The sequence below is a fragment of the Leucopleurus acutus genome (assembly GCF_964270905.1).
Source record: "Leucopleurus acutus genome assembly, chromosome: 6".
NCBI lineage: Eukaryota > Metazoa > Chordata > Mammalia > Artiodactyla > Delphinidae > Leucopleurus > Leucopleurus acutus.
In genome coordinates, this window is record NC_139149.1 from 53,329,302 (window position 1) to 53,350,269 (window position 20,968).

The window sequence follows — 20,968 nt, forward strand, 5'->3', positions numbered from 1 at the left end:
AAGGTCTCATAGAGAGTTAGCAGTAGGCCAATTAGAACTCATATTTATCATGCTCCAAAGCTTGTATAATAAATTATCATATTACATTGCAACCCTACCAAAAAAGGTTTGCGTTTTTACTTAGATGACACAATACTTGCTTAGAAAACTGCATACTTTCCCAAGTCAAGTTCAAAGTTACTGCTTTGAATAAAATCCCTGAAAAATTCCAGGAGTAGTAAGACGTTCAGTAAGATAGAAAGTGAAAAGGAATGAAAAGAGGCACTGTTATAAAATAAGACACTGAGGCCAAATGTAAAGGGACTTACATGCCAAGTTAAGGACTTCAGGTTTTATCCTACCAACGGTTCTCAAATTTTAGTGTGCATCAGAATCCCCTGAAGGACTCGGACCCTATCTCCAGAGTTTCTGATCAACTTGTGTGTTTTGTGATCAACCTGTGGCTAGAAAGGGAGAGGTTAGGACTGACTTAAAGTCTAGCTTGAGAGGCAAGATAGATCATGACGTCACTAAATGTGATAGAGACGGGAAGAAGCTGTAGATTACATGTGGAAACCCCACTGAAGTTTGTTTTGAACTTATTCAACTGTTGTTTAAAGACAATAGATGGAGATGAGCAATGGGGAGCTGTAGGCAGATCTGGAACTTGAATGAAGTCAGGGGTAAAGATAAAAATTTAAGAGCAACAATACAGAAATGGTTGCTTACACCACAGACGTGGATGAAACCGCTTAGGGCTAGAGAATAAATAAAGTAGATAACCAAGCATCAAAATGTGGGGAAACGTCATTATTTAAGGTTTGTGCATAAAAAATAGTCACTAAAAGAAACAGGGGAAGAAACTCAGAATTCTCAGTGATGTAAAAGAAGAACAAAAGTAGAGTGTGGCCTCTGAAACCAAGGGAAGGAAGAAGTGTGAGACAGACTATGGTCAACTGTCTCAAATGGTTTCCTGATTGAGTAGCTCCAGCTTTTGATGAAAAGGACAACAGTTCCATCTACCCCATTAATTTGTTTACTGGTTCCATGGAGCTGAGAACATGAATTAAGGACCTAAAGGAGAATATGAACATCTTTCAGTAAGTAGCGTGCTATATAGTATAACAGCGTCACCGTCATAAATTACTGTTAGTAGCATATCATAAGTGTGGAAACTGAAGCTTAGAAAGCTCCAGCAACTTGCCCTTAGTCACAGAGCCATGACTGAATCAGCATGGAATAGAGTCTTCTGACTTTTTACTCATCAACCCCCAGTAAGTATTAGGTTTTAAGACCAAAGCCAAAACACTAATAAATGGCTGCTAACTGAGGTCTCAATTTTTCTCTTACCATCTGTAAAACAGGCCTCTGGCTCATCTGAATTTACAGGCTCAGTCTCTGCTTCCTCTCCTTCTCCTGGCACAGGGTTATCAACTGTGCTGCACTCAGAGGAACTCGATCCGTTCAGCCTCTAAAAAGAAATTCACCACCCCACCAGAGAGTTCATTTAGGGTTCATTCAAATCTTGCATTAAAACCATATTTGATAATCAGAGTCATGCAAAGTGTTATGAAAAGAGATTAACAGTATGATGGCCATAAAAACATATAAACATACATTGAGGTCAGGTCACCTTACAATGCATCTGTGCTTGATCTTTCTATCTACACATCCTGTGAAAAATACATTTCCTTATTTTTCGTATGCTAACAAGTTATGGACAGAATTAGTCTTAAGGTAATATTTTTATGTAAACTATAACATCTGCAAAGTATTGGCCACATTTTTATTTTGTTTTATGTTTAATATAAATTTGTATACACCAATAATTACTATTTTAGAAAAACCAAGACCCTGATAGAAATAATATACAAGTGCCAAATTGCCAACACCTGATAACTGAAAGGTCAGCTCTGACAACTGGCAGAAAAAGCTTGTTGGTACTTAAACTTTTTAAAAAGAATAAAATCAGTGTAAAATGAAATCCAAACATATTTTTTTCTATTAACGCTTGGATTTGAGAATATGTATCAGGATGATATAGATAGAAGGCCTTTCATCAAAACAAAAAAAGTCAAATACTGTATTGGAATCAAAATGTCAAAGATCATAGTAATTATCTTATCCAATACCACCTATTTCAGTGATAGAATTTCAGGATACAGTAGAAGAGATCATAAATATTATTTATAATGTCAAGAGATAGTGGCTACTAAAGTGAGCACCACATGCAAACTCTGAAACAAAGACTCCATGAAATTGAACATGGCAGACCAACACATGAGAGGAATGAACTCATTGTCATTATGATCATAAAACTGATCATAACACAAATTTTCCCCACCCAGAACTTTGTGATCAAACATGATGTTTACACACATACACATACACAGAAAGTTTTAGATAAAATACATACAGCAATTGTAGCAAAACTGTGTCAAATTTTCCTAATATTATTTTATAAGGGGTAGAGCAGCACATCAATGGAAGAGTTCAATTTTCATTCTCATTTGCTAAACGACATGTGAATATTGAAAACTACTAGTTATTATAGCATGTACTTCTCTTAATAAGATTACAGCTTTACTTGTTTTTTTAAGAATAATTCAAACAAATGTAAGTGCTAAAAATGAGGAAATACTTATTTCATTTAAATTGGTTCTTCAATCTATTGATTTGCATTAAGATCATAGGCCCAAACTAAAATATTAACTTTTAGAGAATGACTTTGGAAGCTAAAAGTATACTTTATGGGTAACACATTAAATTCTCAGTACTATTATTATTACACAGTATTCAATATCAGTAAAAAAGGCATTGATAAGAATTGAACATAAGGAATGATGTAAGCAAAGTAGTTTGTATAACTGAGGTAAAGAATTATGAACACTCTATTAAATTACTACTTCTAATCTACATTGGCATAGAAGTATTATTCCCACATAGTCGAAGAGTTTTAAAATATTACATTATTAACAGTATCAATATGAAATTTCACTTAAGAAGCAGGTTAAACTGATTGAATTAATCTAAAATTACTTAAAAAAACAAATAAAAATTAATTGTAAGACAATATCCTGTAAGACTTAAGGTTTTAAAATATTATTACTCCAGGAAACAATGGGGAAACTTATAATTATTAATATGTCCTATTGTGCCAATTACCACAAAAACCCATTTTAAGTACCATATCTAAAAGACTACAATTATTTGATGTCTTCAATTCCTGACCTTTCAGTTGCAAGTGAACTGTCACTAGGGAATTAAAGGACAAGGCACTATGATTCTGTGGAGATGAGACCAAACATTTCCATGCTGAAAAGAAGTTATTGGCTTAGACCTTGAGGAAAAGCAGTGGGTGAAATAGCTGATAGAACACAAAGCTCCTCCCTGCTATTAGCCAAAATGCTGACAACTAGGATGTAGTTATAATGATTTTTCTCTCACCTTGTAACAACTTTTAAATAAAATGTTTCAAATCTGCAGAACCCTGATGTATGTTAAATTAATGAAAGCATCTTCAACCTCAACATTTGGTTTTCTCACTCTTTAAAAGAGCATTAACAAAGCAGACTTATACCAAGTTAATTTATAAGTAAAAATTAAGATGATTTTATGACGTGTATTCTTGCCATTGAAGGCTTTCCCCCCCATAACTTTTATGGCAATATTTTGTCAATTAAATTCGGAGTTTGGCTCGGATCTTACATCATAAATGACAGTTATTCAAAATTATTCCTCATTGGAACAGAAATTATCAAAATATTTAATATGAACTATAATTTGTATCACAAGCCAAATTCAATGTTTAGAATGTTTTTAGGAATTCAATGTTTTCCTGGGAATGCATTAAGTATTCACAAGTAGCTATTTCAGTACTGTATATAATGTTAAATATTTATGGGCATGTCCTAGCAATATAGACAGTTTAGTTTTAATCTATTCAGCTTTTAAACTTCATACCTACTAAAGCAGAAGTTTCTTTAACAGGGTCCAAAAAGGACATTTTTAAATAGAAAGGCTAACATCTATTACAAAGGTCTTCTCTTGAAGGTAAATTCTTTTAAATCTCATAGTAGGCATTGCTAGATTTAACTACTGAATCTTCTTTTATTCTTATTTAGTATACAGTGAAGATTAAGTCAATCATTTGTATCATTTTATATAATTAATTATATGATTATTTTCATTTCTGTATACTCATTTACTATTTAGTTTTCTTGTGATTTTGGAAATGGAAGAATAGTTATACTATACTAAGAGCAGTGAAATAAATACTTCAGTATGAAAAAGTTCCCTTCTGGTTTTATAAATAGGTCATTTTAAAATTTCACATTGATTTTATTTTTAGTAAAATGTGTAATATACTTTCTGTTTATTACTTCTTTGCTTGTCAACAAAGATAATTCTTAATCTGTCGTGGTCTACATATAAATAGAAATAAGTGTAAAAATAGGACCATAAAGGTAGACTCACTAGTATAGTATAGAATAGGAAATATGCTGTAGTTAGCATTCCTGACTTTTTATTAAATAATATGGTATTGACTGTAGGTACTTTCTAATTTTTTTCTTTCTTTCCTTTAAATAAAACCTATACACTTGATTCAAAAATTTCAAATGTACAATAGCATGTGATGAAAAATACAAGTCCCCTCCACTCTCGCCCTGATTCTATTTCCTTTAGGTAATTACTATACTATATATACGTACTTTTTGACATGTGTTTCTATATTCTTCAATGAGCATCCATAAAACACTGAAGTAGTTTTGAAACATCCTACTCTTGATTATAAACTTATGTAGCTATTTCACTATTGAAAATATGATCAAATTAAAGCTTAACTATTCTTCATGGATATCCTTTTGTCTTGAAGGTGTGTTTTCTACAACACGGCATATAGTTAGAAACTCTGTTAAATATAGATGTCATATGAAAAACTGCCCTAGGCTGGTCACTTACAAATTTGTTACTGTCATTTCCTGAAATAGGCGATCTCATTGTAAGCCCATTTGACGCTAGTATAGGATGGTGGTTAATGCTAGTTGGTCATTTATTTCGAGAGGTATGAAGTAGGATTGTCAAATAACATGACAATCTGGCACTCAAAATCAAAAACACTATCAACATATAGCAGCACTGTAGAAAACACAGAACTCAACAAAAGCCTTATTCAAAGAGGATGGTTGGTGTTGAAAACATCCGAAAGATGTCATGTTTAAAGTACATGCTATAAGGCTGTTTGCTTCACACAACACAAGAAAGGTATTCTTTGAGTAGCAGAGTCTAGAATAGTTATTTCACCTGAACGTCCAAACAAAAAAACCCAAAGCACAGCAAGATTGAAAGAAGCAAATCAAAAGGAAAGGATGGGCATATAAGGGCAGAAAAATTATGGGAGACATTAGTGATACACTAAGCTCCACTGTATGTCAATAAACAAGAAAGACTTCTATTAGATTCAAATCAATATCACCCATCTTTTAATTTTATAGCCTAATTTTACAATTGATATCTACAATGAGGGCTCTGAATTTATAATGAGGAGTGAAATGGTAAAGTTTAGAATACAGGATCAAAGAACATTTACAGAGGAATTCCACAGATAGCTACTATGCTTGTTTTTCCAAGTTTACCATTCTATTATGGGATAACTTGAATTTTAAAGCCAAAATATGCTTTCCTCTCCCTTGCAATTGTTAGGCTCCTTTTTTGCCTTCTGAAGAAATGCAAACACTACCCCTTTCAGCCTTTTAAAACTAAAGATTACCTATGGTATTACCATTTGTGGGTTTTTTTTTTTTTAATTTTGAGAGTAATGATATTTAGTTTCTTTACATGATTTAGCTTCTGGGCCCCTCAAAGTCCCTCAAATCCTTTTCCAGTCTCTCTGGAATTCTGCTTTCTCTCAAAATTATTTTTAAAAGGCAAATACCATATGCTAACACATATATATGGAATCTAAAAAAAAAAAAAAGTGGTTAAGAAGAACCTAGGGGCAGGACAGGAATAAAGACGCAGACATAGAGAATGGACTTGAGGACACGGGGAGGGGTAAGGGTAATCTGGGACAAAGTGAAAGAGTGGCATGGACCTATATATACTACCAAATGTAAAATAGCTAGTGGGAAGCAGCCGCATAGCACAGGGAGATCAGCTCGGTGCTTTGTGACCACCTAGAGGGGTGGGAGGGAGACGCAAGAGGGAGGGGATATGGGGATACATGTATACATACAGCTGATTCACTTTGTTATACAGCAGCAACTAACACAACATTGTAAAGCAATTATACTCCAATAAAGATGTTAAAAAAAAAAAAGGCAATGACCAAAGTTAAAAAGTACTCCAGATACACTTCATCAATGGAAAATTAAATATTTTTTCCTCTCTGTGATCTAGATTTTCATTTCACTTCCATTTAAATTAGCAGAAAATAGTTTATTTACTAGTTACAGTAAATTCTTTTCTCACATTATGGGCAACTAAAACTCCAGCACTTTTTCATATAAAGGGCAAGAAAATGGAGTTTTTCCTTTCCTAGTGTTTTGTTTATCGCTACTAGAGAAGCTGTGTAGGCTTTTTGGGAATAGTTGTTCATTCAGCAGGAAATCTACTTAACAACTCCATCACAGGGTCAGATGGTTTATAGTATTAGTTGATGGAGAAATAATGAGGTCAAATCGCAGTCACCACCAGCGAAATTCAAAATAAAGCAAATAGTTTACTGAAAGTTCCTAGTTTTCCCAGAATCTTCTAGCTAGGGTACTTTCTATTCAATAACAGGACAATTTACGGGGCTGAAAGATCAAGATCAAGAGCTTGCGTATGAAAACAAACAAACAAATGCAGCAAAGTTGGGCCATATAAGATCTGACCGGCTATAGATTTCTCAGCCAGATCCTACAGTATCATCTTCTTCTTTCTAATGGAAAGGCAAATGGCATTCACCAGTAAGGTCTTGAAAGGTAAAGCAACCCCCGTTATTCAAAGGCTTTGTGCACTAACACAGAACTGCTATTTGCAGAGGATAGTTATTTAAAAAGCTGGAATACAGTGGGCCAAATCAGAAGAAATACCTTAAAAACTTTAGGAACGAACACTTAAACAGTTCTACTTTTGAGGCCTGCTAGGAAACTCCAAGTAGGTAAATACGGATTGGAACACAAGCAAACATGACAGGAAAATGTGAGGTAAAAGCATAGACTCTATGACTCAAGGTCACTAAATATTATTTATAATAAAAAAGGAAATGACAAAAAACAAACTACCTGTACATCTGAGTGATTAATGGTATTCCCTAAAACTACCCATAATGAGGAAGGACAAGGAAAGAAATTCCAATTGCAACAATTCCAATTGGCCAATAGTTTTTAAATACCGAGGCTTCTAATACTGCAAACACAATGTAAAATAAAATTTGGCACAGATAAAATATATTTTTCCTAACCTTTATGTAGGTAGCTTCTGACAAAGAAAAGTATTGTATTTCAAGTCAATTTTTTGCAACTGAATTTTTGTTTATCTGGAGAACAACCACTCCTTAATATGTACCTCAAGTTTTCTAACAGTAGTTTGGTAAAAAAAAAAAAAAAAAAAAGTAATAATAATTTAGGAATTAAGCACACACACACATACACACACATATATATTTCTAGAAACAGTTTTCTCAAAAATTGTGTTTTAGCTGTACATATATAGATTCTATTGTATATGTGTACATCTTTACTTAGGTTCTAGGGGAAGGAAATTTACTGCATTTTGGAATAAAATGGTTCTCTAAAATATTGCCTGTAAATCACCATCAATTTGAAATAGAAAAATATGTCTTTTACCTAGGAGCACCTTTAAAATTAACTGCAAGTAAACTAGAACAATTATATGTTTCTTTTTAAATTTGAAACTCCTATCATTACTATTCCTAGAGTGTATCAATTTTAGGATAGAGTTTTGCTTCCATCATTGCAAACGGGAAACAATAATACAAACATCCTAACAATGACAGAGAAATTGAAAATATGAACTGCATTAAATATAAAAAAGGCAAGATTCTTATTAATGTGGATTTTTTTCCTTCCAAGGAATTTTAGAGTTCATTCATTCAACAGGTTATACTAAAATTAAAACAAGATATTATATCTGAGTAGTATATTTCTTTTATACGTGTTAGCCAGATACAGCAATCCATATTAATCTTTCTAATTTTAGGGAAAGTGTTTCATGTCTTATTGACAGGTTTAGTGTTCACTTCGTAATATGTTCCATTTAAACCTCTTATCCTTCTTGAGGCTACATGTATATCTATCTCCTCATGAAATATATTCAGTCATCCCTCGGTATCCTGGGAGGTTGGCTGCAGGGCCCCAGCAGATACCAAAATCTGCAAATGCTCAAGTCGCTTATATAAAAAGGTGTAGTATTTGCATATAACATATGCACATCCTTCCATTCTCCCTTATACTTTAAATCATCTCTAGATTACTCATAATACCTAATACGATGTGAATGCTATGTAAATAGTTGTAAATAGAATGTATATGCATGTAAATAGTTGCTGGTGTACAGCAAATTCATGTTGTGGTTTTTGGAACTTTCTGGAATTTTTTCCCCAAATATTTTCAATCCTGATTAGTTGAAACTGCTCAAGCAGGACACATGGATACAGAGGGCCAAATGTACATAATCAGAAACTTAGTCTCATCAGTGTGTAAATCTGCTCTGGAATCAAATTAATCATTTCAGGCATTTACAACTCATTCCTTCATAGGCAGAGCCCAGTAAATTATTAATTGATTCATTTTATATACTGCCAAATAAAAATCAAATACTACTGAATTAATTAAAGAAATAAAGTCCTAGTTATCATTGTGCTTAAAATAATTTCAAAACATACTCACAGTCTGGCCTAGAAGCTGGGTACTTTGGCTCTGTCTCCAACTTTCTACATGTGTACTCAGAAACTGTATGAGTCTCAATTTCCTTACCTGTGAATACACGACTAACACTAGAAAGGTCCTTTCCTGTTACAAGAATTTTATGTTTATGCCTGAAATATTTCCCCCACAAAAATTATTTCTTGAGTTTTAATTTACTGAATTTGAATGTGACAATTTTTATTTTTTCCCCCCGGCTTTACTGAGATGTAATTGACATACAGCGTTGTGTAAGTTTAAGGTAAACAGTGTGATAATTAGATACATGTATATATTGTGAAATGTTTACCACAATAAGGTTAGTTAATACGTCCTTCACCTCACATAATTACCATTTCCTTGTTGTTATTATGGTGAGAATATTAAAACTCTACTCTCATTGCAATAAACCTGACAATTTAGTATGACATACATCTATATATATACAGGTGACCCTTGAACAGCATGGGGGTCAGGGCACGACCCTCTGTGAGGTCTAAAATCTGATTATAACTCGTAGTCAGCCCTCCGCATCCACCGTTCCTCAGCACCCTCTGTTCCACATCCGTGGATTCAACCAACCACAGATCGTGTAGTACTGTATTCTTTACTACTGAAACAATCCCAGTATTAGTGGAACCACGCAGTTCAAACCCCTGTTGTTCAAGGGTCAACTGTATAGCTTAAATTAGGAGGGGAAGTTGATAGAGGTTTTTTAATTAAATGCTGCTTCAGTGGCTTCTGTTACATACTAACTTTTATAATCCAGCCAATAAAATTTATAGATCATGCACTTGAAATCACCTAAGGACATGAGAGATGTATCAAGGAATTAAGCAATAGAGTAACAAAAAACGATGGAATTGCCCCAGTGACATGCTGTGATGTCAATTTATCTATGGAAAAATTGTATATGTTGTAACTTTCTTGCAATGGGTCAGGCAGAGAGATTTTGTAGCTGAACAGCATGCATGACACTGAAAAAAAAATATCATATACATATGTATGATTTTTTTTTTAGGTAACCTGTGTAAAAGTGGTCACATATGTCTGTGCCTGGTTAAAAGCACAGAGCTGCATCTTGATGGATCCAGTTTGTTTTTACCCCTGTGAAGTAAGAAGGTCAGGTACTGAAGTCTGTAAATGCAGCATGATGGAACAGTTTAATCAACTGATTTGAAATGTTTAAAGACATATACCTGTAAGTAGAAATTAGTTATATTTGACAATGCATGCTATATGCTCAACGCAAAGCAATATATTTGAAACACAGTAATAAGATTAAATATCATTCAACACAGATTTAGAAATAATGAACTAAACAGTAATACAGTTCTGTTATTTAGGAGATGAATTTAAACACTATTGATATAATGTGCGACGGCAATCTTTTGCATTCTGCTTGCTCTTCATAACAAACATTTTAAAATAAGTGATCCTCAATATTGGAATGAGGTGAGAGTTGAGAGTATGTGGTTTTTGAAGCATCTTCTAAAATTAGCATTTCTTGATTTACTTTTAATTTTGATATTTCAAACAGCATTACAGGAAAGGAATGTTTTCAAATTTATCAAAATATAAAAATTAAGAAACATTGATTTAAATGTCAGACCAAAATGTCACTGTTTTTAGACACAAGAACAAATCCAATAAAGATGAAAATAATTTCAAATAGTTAGGAACCAATCTGCAAAAAAGAAATTAACTAAGTAAAATTCTGTAGGGGTGTTTTGTTTTGTTTTTGCAAGAATCTATGCATAAAAGATAGGATCAAATGTCAGCTTCCCCCAAAGGTATAATTGAAACTAATCCCTAAATCTTGCCAAATCAAATGCATTTCTGGAGAAGATTATTATATTTTCTAAAATGCAGTAAAGAGAAGAAATCTAAATTGCCTGCAACTGCCTCTTTGTGGAAAAAACTTTATAAAAAATCTAAGGAGAGATAGACCTAATAACAATGTAATTAAAACCACCATATATTAAAAATAAATAAAATATTTAACTTTGATGACTACAAATATTTAAACAACTTTTTATAAAATCAATGAAAGGAATGAATTTAATAACAAGTAAGCACATTTAAGTTTCTCCAAAGATGATGGCTTTCAAAAATTGAATACTGAATAGATGAATAGGTGGATGGATAAAATGAATGAGTGAATCAGATGAACAACATGAATGGTTGTTCCTCTGCCTGGGATTTCCTTCTCCACCACATTCACACAATGAAATGATCTCCATCCTTCAGGGTCTAGCTTAGGTGCCGCCTCCTTTCATGTGCCTTCGACCTGATATAATCCCTTACTTAATACATCCTCAATGGACTGGTTTATTATTCTCTTATGGACTGTACTTTGCTCTGCTCTGTTACATTGTCAAAGTAAACTATAAGATAATAAATTAACATTAAGGAGGATTAGACACTGAACACGAATCAGCAAATGCACAATACCATTAGAACAGAAAATCTGATCCTGAACTGCAACATTACAGAGATATAACAGAAAATAATTATATTCCTATCCACTCTCTTGCCTTTCTATGATATGTATTATGGTGGTTAAAGTTTGGAGCTCAAATTTTTAAAGAACCCTAGAAACATCAGTGACTAACCAGCATCATTTCTTAATCTTTTAGCATCTTAGTAAATATAGATTCATATTATCCACTTTCCTGGGTTGTTTTAAGGAGGAAAGTTATATAGCTTATATGAAAGTGGCTAATGTATACATTTTCTCCTTGGTCTCTTTGGTGCTTTCTTGTGTCCACTTCTCAAGTGCTGAGTTGATCACTTGTCCTCTTCCTTTCTATGGTATGCTGTAGTACACTGCCCCAGTCCCCCTTTCAGACAAGCCACTCATTCTTCCACCTGCTAGGAGTGTTGGCAGCTGAAGGCTCACAGCTGAGTCCCTCTCTGGGAATTGAAATACAGAAGGAAGCTGCCTTACTCAAGGTTACATCCCCTCCCCTGGCCTGGAAGAGTGGGGGGAGAGCCTGTATCCAGTGACGGACTGGTGCGGAGCACACAAAGTCCTGACCCCTTGCTTCAACTTGGGACTACTCCAAAGGGTCATTCCAGTGCCAGAGGTGCCTACAGGGTCAGCTGAGGCCTCTGCTGCAACTGCAGAGCATTTCAGCTTCTCCCTCTGTGCAATCATCTTGCTTCCCTCACTTCTTACAGGTGTTAGGTGCTGAACCTGAGAACACTACTCAGAGTTGGTTTCCCAGGGAACCTGACCTCAAAATTAACATACAAAATTCCAACCTGTCTACAACTCTGACTTATCTTCTTAAAACCTCCAAATACCTACTGCTCACCATCATTTAGCTACCCTGCACATAGCTCACAATTAAGATGTCCCCAAATTAAACTCTGTCTCTATCTTACCCCCCAAGTTTTCTTCCCTCCCCCAACCCCGTGTATTTTTAATAGCATCAATATCCATCCAGTCGTCTAAGCCAAAACTTTTGATTATGAGTTAATTTGTATCTCCCAAAACAGATACGTTGAAGTCCTAATGCTTGGTACCTCTGAATATGACCTTATGTGGAAATAGGGTCTTTGCAGATGTAGTCAAATTGAGAGGAATTCACTAGGGTGGGCCCTAATCTAACATAATTAGTGTCTTTATAAAATGAAAAGACAGAGAGAGATAGGGAGAACTCCATGTGACAACAGAAGCGAAGATCAGAGTGATGCAGCTGCTACACATGGGAGGCCAAGGATGAAGTACCACCACCAGAAGCTAGGAAAAAGCGAGGTAGGGTCCTCGCTAGAGCCTGCAGAGAGCATGGCCCTGCCTACACCTCCATTTCAGACTTACAGCCTCTAGAACTATCTAAGGATACAGTTCTGTTGTATAAGGCCCCAAGTTTGTGATACTCTGTTATGACAGCCACAGGAAATGAATATACCCTTTGAAACAGCTCACAACTCACATATCCAGACCCTGAGCCCTTATTTTTTAACTTGCGGTGTCTTAACCATTATCCCACACACCACCATCACTCCCTTAGACTGAGCCCTCATCAAGTGTGCTTGGGACGGCTTCAATAGCCTTTCATCCTCTCCCCTTTATTACACCCCCAACCAAACTTTCTTTAAAAGTAGAGGTTTGAGGGGCTTCCCTGGTGGCGCAGTGGTTGAGAGTCCGCCTGCCGATGCAGGGAACACGGGTTCGTGCCCCGGTCCGGGAAGATCCCGCGTGCCGCGGAGCGGCTGGTCCCGTGAGCCATGGCCGCTGAGCCTGCGCGTCCGGAGCCTGTGCTCCGCAACGGGAGAGGCCACAACAGTGAGAGGCCCACGAACCGCAAAAAAAAAAAAAAAAAAAAAGTAGAGGTTTGCTAACAACAAAGTATAACAAAACAAGACAAAGTTTCCTCTTTCTGGTAAATAAAAAGAAACCTATTTCAATCTCTTGCCCATGGTAAGTCAAGCCATTTACTCTCTGGCTCCAATTTACCTCTGTCACTTACTACTTCCCAGCAGGCCATCCTCATGTGTATTTCATGGGCTTTTGTGCATCTGGATGCTTCCACATGCTGGGCCCATTACATCTACCAGAAGGGTGTCTCTGTTTCTCTCCATCTCTGTCTCCCTCCCTTCCTCCCCCTCTCTTCCGGGCTCCCTCTCTTTCATTCTCTCTTTCCTGATGAATTGTCTTTTTACCATAAAATCCTCTGCAAGTGCATTCTCCACTGTGAAGTATTCCAGTTTATTTTCAAGATTATTAACCATATCTTTATCCTGCTTCAATATTTTTTTCTAAAAATCTGTTTTAATTCTTTTTTATATGTTTAATTATAATTTCTGATTTCCATACATGTTTCTCCTCAAAGGCAGGGACCTTGCTTTACTCTTTATCACTTAAGACAGTGCCAGAGAGCAAGAAGACCCTGAGCCTACGTCTACTGAGGAAATGAGTACACCGATGACATCCTTCTAGTGTCCAGCAGGCATAAGGCAAAAAGCAGGTGCTTAGGAAATGTGAGTTGAAAAAATGAATAGCCACAGTTTACTGAACATGTACTCAGGTATTCCTTCACAATTTTTTTCTCTCACAGTGATCAAAGTGAATGGACTTTGCTTCCTTTAAGAACAAAAATTTTGCATAACTGTGTTTGCAGTGTTTTAAATGACACTCCGTTGAAGGTGAGAAGTTTGATTATGTAAAATTTGAAGGTTTCATTGGTTTCCTTTCTTCAAGGACCTCAGCTAGCTCCATCACAACTTGGAGACAGTGTTTCAAAACACTAAAGAGCTACTAAGTAAAGCTGAGTAAAGTTTCTGTGTTTGACTGGAGGAGGAATGAATAGGGGATCTTTCTGTGCAGGAAAACTTTACACAGGATGTTTTTCTTTCTGCTGAGTACACAACAGGAGCCAATTCACTTAAGCCTTGATAATAGATACATTTGTCAAAAGAGCAGTAAAGAAGATTTGGGGTATTAGACTCACAGCGAGTAGCTTCTCTGAAAGCTGTCAGAGTTTAACCACCCCAAAATCACATGAGGCTGTTATGTTTTAAAATATTTGGAGAAGTAAACTGGATAAATTTAACGTTTTTCCCCCAAATTTACATACACTTTCAAATCAACGTCACAATTCTGTAAAATGGCTCTTTTTTAATCTGTAAAGCAAAGAAATAAGTAATCTGTAATAACTGAAAACAAAGGGTCTCTTTAACTCTCCAAGAAAGACCTCTCCATTTTAAAAAATTTATTAATTTAGTTTTTTAGAACTTTCAATTTTGAGATTTGGCATGATTTAAAAAAGAGAAAAAAACTACACTTCTTAAGAATTTAGTTAAGCCAGATCACATTGAATTACTGCAGCTGGGTGAAAAAAAAAGTTTCTTTTTTTTCTCTAAGCAGCTGTTAGCACAGTGCCTGGAGCATAGCAGATCTCAATAAATATTTACTGAATGAATGGGTGCATTTCATGCTTCATTTGAGGCTCAAATAATGAACCACTTCATCGTTAATGGTGAAAATATGCAGCGTGTTAATGTTTGCCCAGGGCTTAGAGGGCTGCCTCAGGTGGAGGCTGATTCTGAGAAGGGCCATCAGTTTAGAGTGTATTCTGAGAAGCAGTGACAGGAGTCTTACTCTCATGGGTCCCCTTGAGAAGACAGTATGTCTTTCTCGATTCTGAGACAGACTCTATCTTCAGAGAAATGCTGACATTCTATTGCCAGTTATTGCCTCAAAACTCTTTTAGATATTTTACTCAACACCTTATTTGAACTCATCTCTTTGGTCATTTGCTGGTAAGGTGTTTGATTACAAAATATTTTGACCTCAATCTGGAGTGTATATCTAACTGTCTATCAGAACACGGAAACCTGCCTATCTGAGAGCCGACACTAGAAGAGGACAGAAAGTCTCCATAAAATACAATGGGAAAAAAAGTATGCTAGGACATGAAAGAGAGGGTGGATTTGTTTTTCTGGATGGGGAAAGGGAAAGAGGAAAAGGTGTCAAAGGTCAAAGATATTCTTTCCCCCTGTTCAAAATGCAGATTCTTAAACAGGTAAAAGTGGAAAATACCCCAGCCCCTGAATAAAGAAAATGATTTCTCAGAAACCGGGATCAAAATAAACCAGGGATGAATTTAGGTTCACTTCCTATGCAAACTCAATCCAGCACAGTGGCCCCTGGGAACCCTGCTGGTAAGGATTCTGAGGTTGCATCCAGACTTAGGCAGAGAGAGTTTGGAGGATACGGACCAGAACAGGCGTTTGTAACAAGCTCCTGTGTTTGTCTTTACACACTAAAATTTAACCTGTAGCCAATAGCTACTTACAGTGTGTACATGACTACTAATCATACCCATGATAATTGTTAATTGGGCACTTATTTTCCAACAGGCACTTGTTTACCTAAATCATTCAATCTTTATTACAATTCTATGTTGCATACAAGTAAACTAGAAAAAAACAGAGGTTTTTTTTTTAAATTGCTCAAGATCATGGAGTTATTAGCAAACATTAAATACAGGATCTAAGGCAAGTATTCTATCTCCAGAGGATGCATTCTTCATCGTACTCCAAGGTAGTGCTTAAGATTTAAATAACTTACATATATTCAATTGGGCATTATTTTCCATTGGATAATCATGATTTGCCTCTTTGGGCAAGGTTCATCAAGAACGTAGAATCATTATTTCAAAGATATCTGAGGCGTGAAAAATAAGAAAGTTACACAGCAGTTAAAAAATTGGGAACTCAAGTAAGAGCTGAAGATTAGGGGAATTAGAGCAGGGATGTTAGCCTGGAAGGGCATTAGAAACACTTTAGGTGAATAAGGAAACTGTGGTCCTTATAATTGTGGTGAATAATGATAGTGGTCCAAATTGAAAAATAAAACCAACAAGTCATAACTAGGATCATTTAAATCTCAAGCTACTGGAGAGACAGGCTCTAGACACAGGGTGTCACAGTTGGCAACAGCTTAATATTATCTAACAAATTTCCTGTAGAGCTTGAAATTTCATTACTTCTCAAGTCCAGTATATAGTCAAGTAGGTTTGAATGTACTCAAGATGACACATTTTGAGATATGCCATGGAAAATGTCTTATGAAGAAGGATAAACTTTCAAAATCCATAATTTAAAATCTGAACTTTTAGAGGCTAATAATGATGATGAATTCAATAATAAACACAACACCTAACACTTTTTTAGGGCTTACCAAGTCAAATACTGTGCTAAATGATTTAAAGAGACTAGCTTATGTATTCCTTATTACAACCTATGAGGTAGCCTCAAGCTCCTGAATATTATACCATGTAAACCACAGATATGAATTAGAAAAAGTGGATTTTTTCTCATGTAGTTATGACTATAATGTCATGAACAAAAACCAATGATAATTAAGAATATTAAAATGTTACCAGCAAATGGTCTTTGGATAACACAGTTTAAGTGCACTAAATTTCATGCTTTTTAGGAAGGATTTATGGGCTAGGTGGCAGAGTAACTTTATGGATGGTTAAAATAGTCTATTTCAGTAACTGCTGGATACTATGACATCACAAACTTCCTCTGGATACTACAGGGTATGTAAATTCTTCAGAAGCATGGCTCAGTATCCCAGGGGAGACAAACTGGGTATTAACCCCAATAGGAATGTGGGTTTTATCCCTGAAATAGACAATGACAGGAAAAGGAAGGTAGACTTATGAATAATAAGACTGGGATTCTTGTCTTGGCTCTGCCTTGAACCAGCTTTATAACTATAGATAAAGTTGCTTCCTCTTAATGGCTTTCTCAGTTAGGAAATGAGGTGCTAAATGGGGCAGGTCTATTATAGTCCCTTTACAATGTTATAATTCAACATACTAAGAATATGATTTTTGCCAGCGACTAAGGAGATCCATGTAGGGAGAGTCACAGGCTTTGAGAAAAGAAAAAATGACCAGGTAAGAAATGATTCCTCCCAAATATTAAGAGGAAAGCAGTATTTGGTAAACTCAACCAAGCTACCAAAGTGCTTTAACACCCAGAATCTCAAGCTTATTCAGAAAGTCTGCCAGGCAGTTAGGGTTTTACAACTCTAATCTTTGTAGGCAGAAAAGTGGGTAACTGAATTAGTTTTCATTTTCACATGAGACTAGCCCCAGATTACTGTTCCTGAGCGGGGTATGTGAAATCTAATTTTCTATCTTCAAGCCAAATCAACCACACCTTTTGAATTTTGAATTACTTCTTCCATGTAAAGATTTTTTTAAATAAAAAATAAAATATTTGATTCCTTGCTTTGTGATCTTGGAAATAATTTTTTTGGCTACGTAAAATATATATGTTCATAATTTATTTAATCATCTATTCATTCAATAAGTAAGTATTGAGCATTTACTCTGTACCTAGTACTGGTCGTATGGTGTGCATGCGCACACACACACACACACACACACACACACACACAGAGCTGTGTATCTTTGTTCCAAAATCCACTATAAATTCATGGAGGATAGTTCTTGATATAAGGTTAAGAAGATAGAAGATGTTTGGGAAATACCTGTCAAATACGACCTAAAGAAAGGAAAAATATTTTAAAGTGATATCTTAAAACTTTAAAGAGATGTCATAAAAAATGCTTTGTGATAAAACTCACTTATGATTATTATATTCCATATTAATAAAAATACAGCTCAATGATGCTTTGAATATATGCAACCAGGTGTGGGGAAGGAGGATACAAAAAAAGTTTTAATAAAAGTTTCCCGTTTTCAATGAGTTTACAGTACCATTTGGTGCATACAATAATTTCTCAAAAAAATTAAGATACAAGGCTAAATAATAAATCTAGGAAAAGGCATAGAACTGTGTGGGGTTCAAAATGAGATCATATCTGTTTGAAGAGAAACTAGGAATGATGCAACAGCTACCACTTCTGAGCACTCTGAGTACTGTTCTAAGCATCCTACATGTGTTAATTCATTTAACCCTCACCTAACCCTATGCTGTAAGGGCTAATAATTTTACACGCGAGGAAACTGAGGGCTATGACTTGAAGTACGTGTTTAGGATTTTGACTCAAGAAGGAAACCCCAAGCAAAATCATGCAGGTTGTGAGTGTATGTGGCCCAGAAGGAAATTGGCTTGGTTCAGGCACAGGAGCCCTAGCAAGCCCAGGAGAGACAGCTGGTCAGGGCCATGGTGTGAAGGCTTCATGTATGGTCCACAATTCAAATCTACGTTGGGGATCAAGGATACTTCAGAGGAGAAGTATGATTAGGATTGAACCTAAGTAAAATTAATCAAACAAGTGGATTAGAGTAGATGGAAAATGGAGGCAGAGACACCAGTGGGGAATTCACGTGGAATGGTTTCAGTAAGAAGTAGAGAGGGCAAAGGCAAAGGTGACGAACAGGAGCTGTGGATTCAACAGACACTGTGAAAGGAGATGGTATATGATTTTACGATTGATAACAAACAGGGAATAAAGGAAGGGAAGACTTAAAGATACCTGGTACTTTCAAATTTCGCTAAATGGATTATATCAGTTATGAAGAATCAGTAAGTAAAACCTTACCATATGAACCTTCAGGAAGCTACAGTATAAATTCATATACACACAAACTACTCATTAGTATGCAATATTAGAATAAACTTAGGACAGCAAAGAATCTGAAATTTTAACTCATTTCGTACTAGTTAATAACATGAAACAAAATGCGTATAAAACAATCTTACCCCTTTGCTGTATTCACTATCTGAATCACTGCTAAGTTCCTCAGTATTCATAATTTCCAAATCAGATTCCCCGGGTGCAATTGGCACTGTCACTGTGAGGCTGGCATTATGAATAAATGATTGACAATCACTTTCTTCCACCAAGTATTTGTCCATGCTGTTTCCAAGACCACTGGTTTTATCTTTTTCTTTGTGAAAATTGTGATCCTTGCTCATTTCAGCAAGTGTGTGGTTAGAGATGTAGTTTTCCTTCTTATAATTTAGATCTTCTGTTCGTCTTATCTCTTTGGAAATCTTTGGCTTTGTGGAAAATCCTTTTAGAAAAAATTCACGTAAGGTTTGTTTCACATAATTTATTCCCTTCTTAATTCTAGCCACTGCAGTCTGGAGGTTGTTTGCATCAGTGTCTTCTTCAATTGCTGTAAGATTGTCTGAACTAAATGAGCTCAATAATAAAGCAAGAAATAGGTTGAGGACCTATGTCAGGGTGGGGATAGGGTGTGGAGAAAAAGGGAGACAGGAAATAAAAACGAAAATAAGTGCAGTTTTCTGAAATACAGGCCAAAATCCAAACCAGCAACGAAGAGCCCTGCACTTCTTCACCCATAGATAAGAACATATGATAGGTGTAGAGGAGAAGCTAGAGTCCTCATCAGTCTCTCCATGTCTGAGCTTCTGTGAGCTCTGGGGAACAGAGGTCAGCCATACCCGTAAAGGGTATGAGGAGCAAAGAGAATGCTCCCTCACCATTACCAGGATGTCATTCCTAAGTTCCTTTCTACAGCAGGAATCCCTTGTCCAAATTCCCTTTTATGGGTCTAAATAGCTCTTCTAACACTACCTTTAATTGATATTTGTTACCTGTGAGAAACAAGTAGAACAAGAAAATTGTGACTAGTGTCTATTGTGAAGGTTACTTAAGCCAAGATCTGTGTTCACTTTTCCCAGGAGATAAATGTCACTTATTACAACAAATGGAACACATAATACTTGCAGAGCGCCTGTAATAAAATATTCTGTCCGAGATTTTTGCCAACTTGCAACTTAATGAGGCTTTTTTTTTTTGGTTGCACTGTGTGTTATGCGGGATCTTAGTTCCCTGGCCAGGGATCAAACCCGCGGCCCCTGCAGTGGAAGCATGGAGTCCTAACCACTGGACTGCCAGGGACGTCCCTTAATGAAGCTTTTAAAGCAAAGAAAAAGACCTGCCCATTGAACCCAATTCAAATGAGACAATGGCATTATGATTGGGTGGCTTCACTGCCAATCATTTTCGCCCCGGACAACTCCAGGTCAAGACAACTCCAACTTGAAGCAAAGTTCTGTTTGTGTGCAAACTATTTCTGTTTTTCCTCCTGGAAGTAAGGGTCCAGGTGAACTGAACATTGTGGAAAAAAAAAAAAAAAGAATTCTTACAGAGGGCTAAAAATACGTAAATCATATTTTAAAAGTGTTTTATATAAAAAACAAAAAGATAATTGAAATAAACTTTCATTTAAGTCTCTTCATGGCCAAAAACATCTACCTCACATTTAAACAATCAAAATTAGACCAAACTGAGGAAAAGGGACTCACCCCTGATTTTGGTCACACCTAAAACAATTTCTCAGAAATGTAAGTAGAAAAGCTCAAGTTAAAAATGTCTGTGTTGGGCTTCCCTGGCGCAGTAGTTGAGAATCTGCCTGCCAATGCAGGGGACATGGATTCGAGCCCTGGTCTGGGAAGATCCCACATGCCGCAGAGCAATTAGGCCCGTGAGCCACAACTACTGAGCCTGCGCGTCTGGAGCTTGTGCTCTGCAACAAGAGAGGCTGCGACAGTGAGAGGCCCACGCACCGCAATGAAGAGTGGCCCCCGCTCGCCACAACTAGAGAAAGCCC

At 36.0% G+C, this 20,968-nt stretch overlaps 1 protein-coding gene across 4 annotated transcripts in view; it reads right to left on the minus strand.

Moving 5' to 3' along the window:
* Window positions 1-20,968, minus strand: part of SCN9A (sodium voltage-gated channel alpha subunit 9) — a gene marked incomplete at both ends in the record, with an annotated part of 83,186 nt that overhangs the window by 30,705 nt on the left and 31,513 nt on the right. For all 4 annotated transcript variants that reach the window (XM_082841361.1, XM_082841359.1, XM_082841360.1 and 1 more), the window contains 2 exons: window positions 1,330-1,450; window positions 19,089-19,565. In XM_082841361.1, coding sequence (XP_082697487.1) covers window positions 1,330-1,450; window positions 19,089-19,565 — 598 coding nt within the window. The remainder of the gene's footprint in view (window positions 1-1,329; window positions 1,451-19,088; window positions 19,566-20,968) is intronic.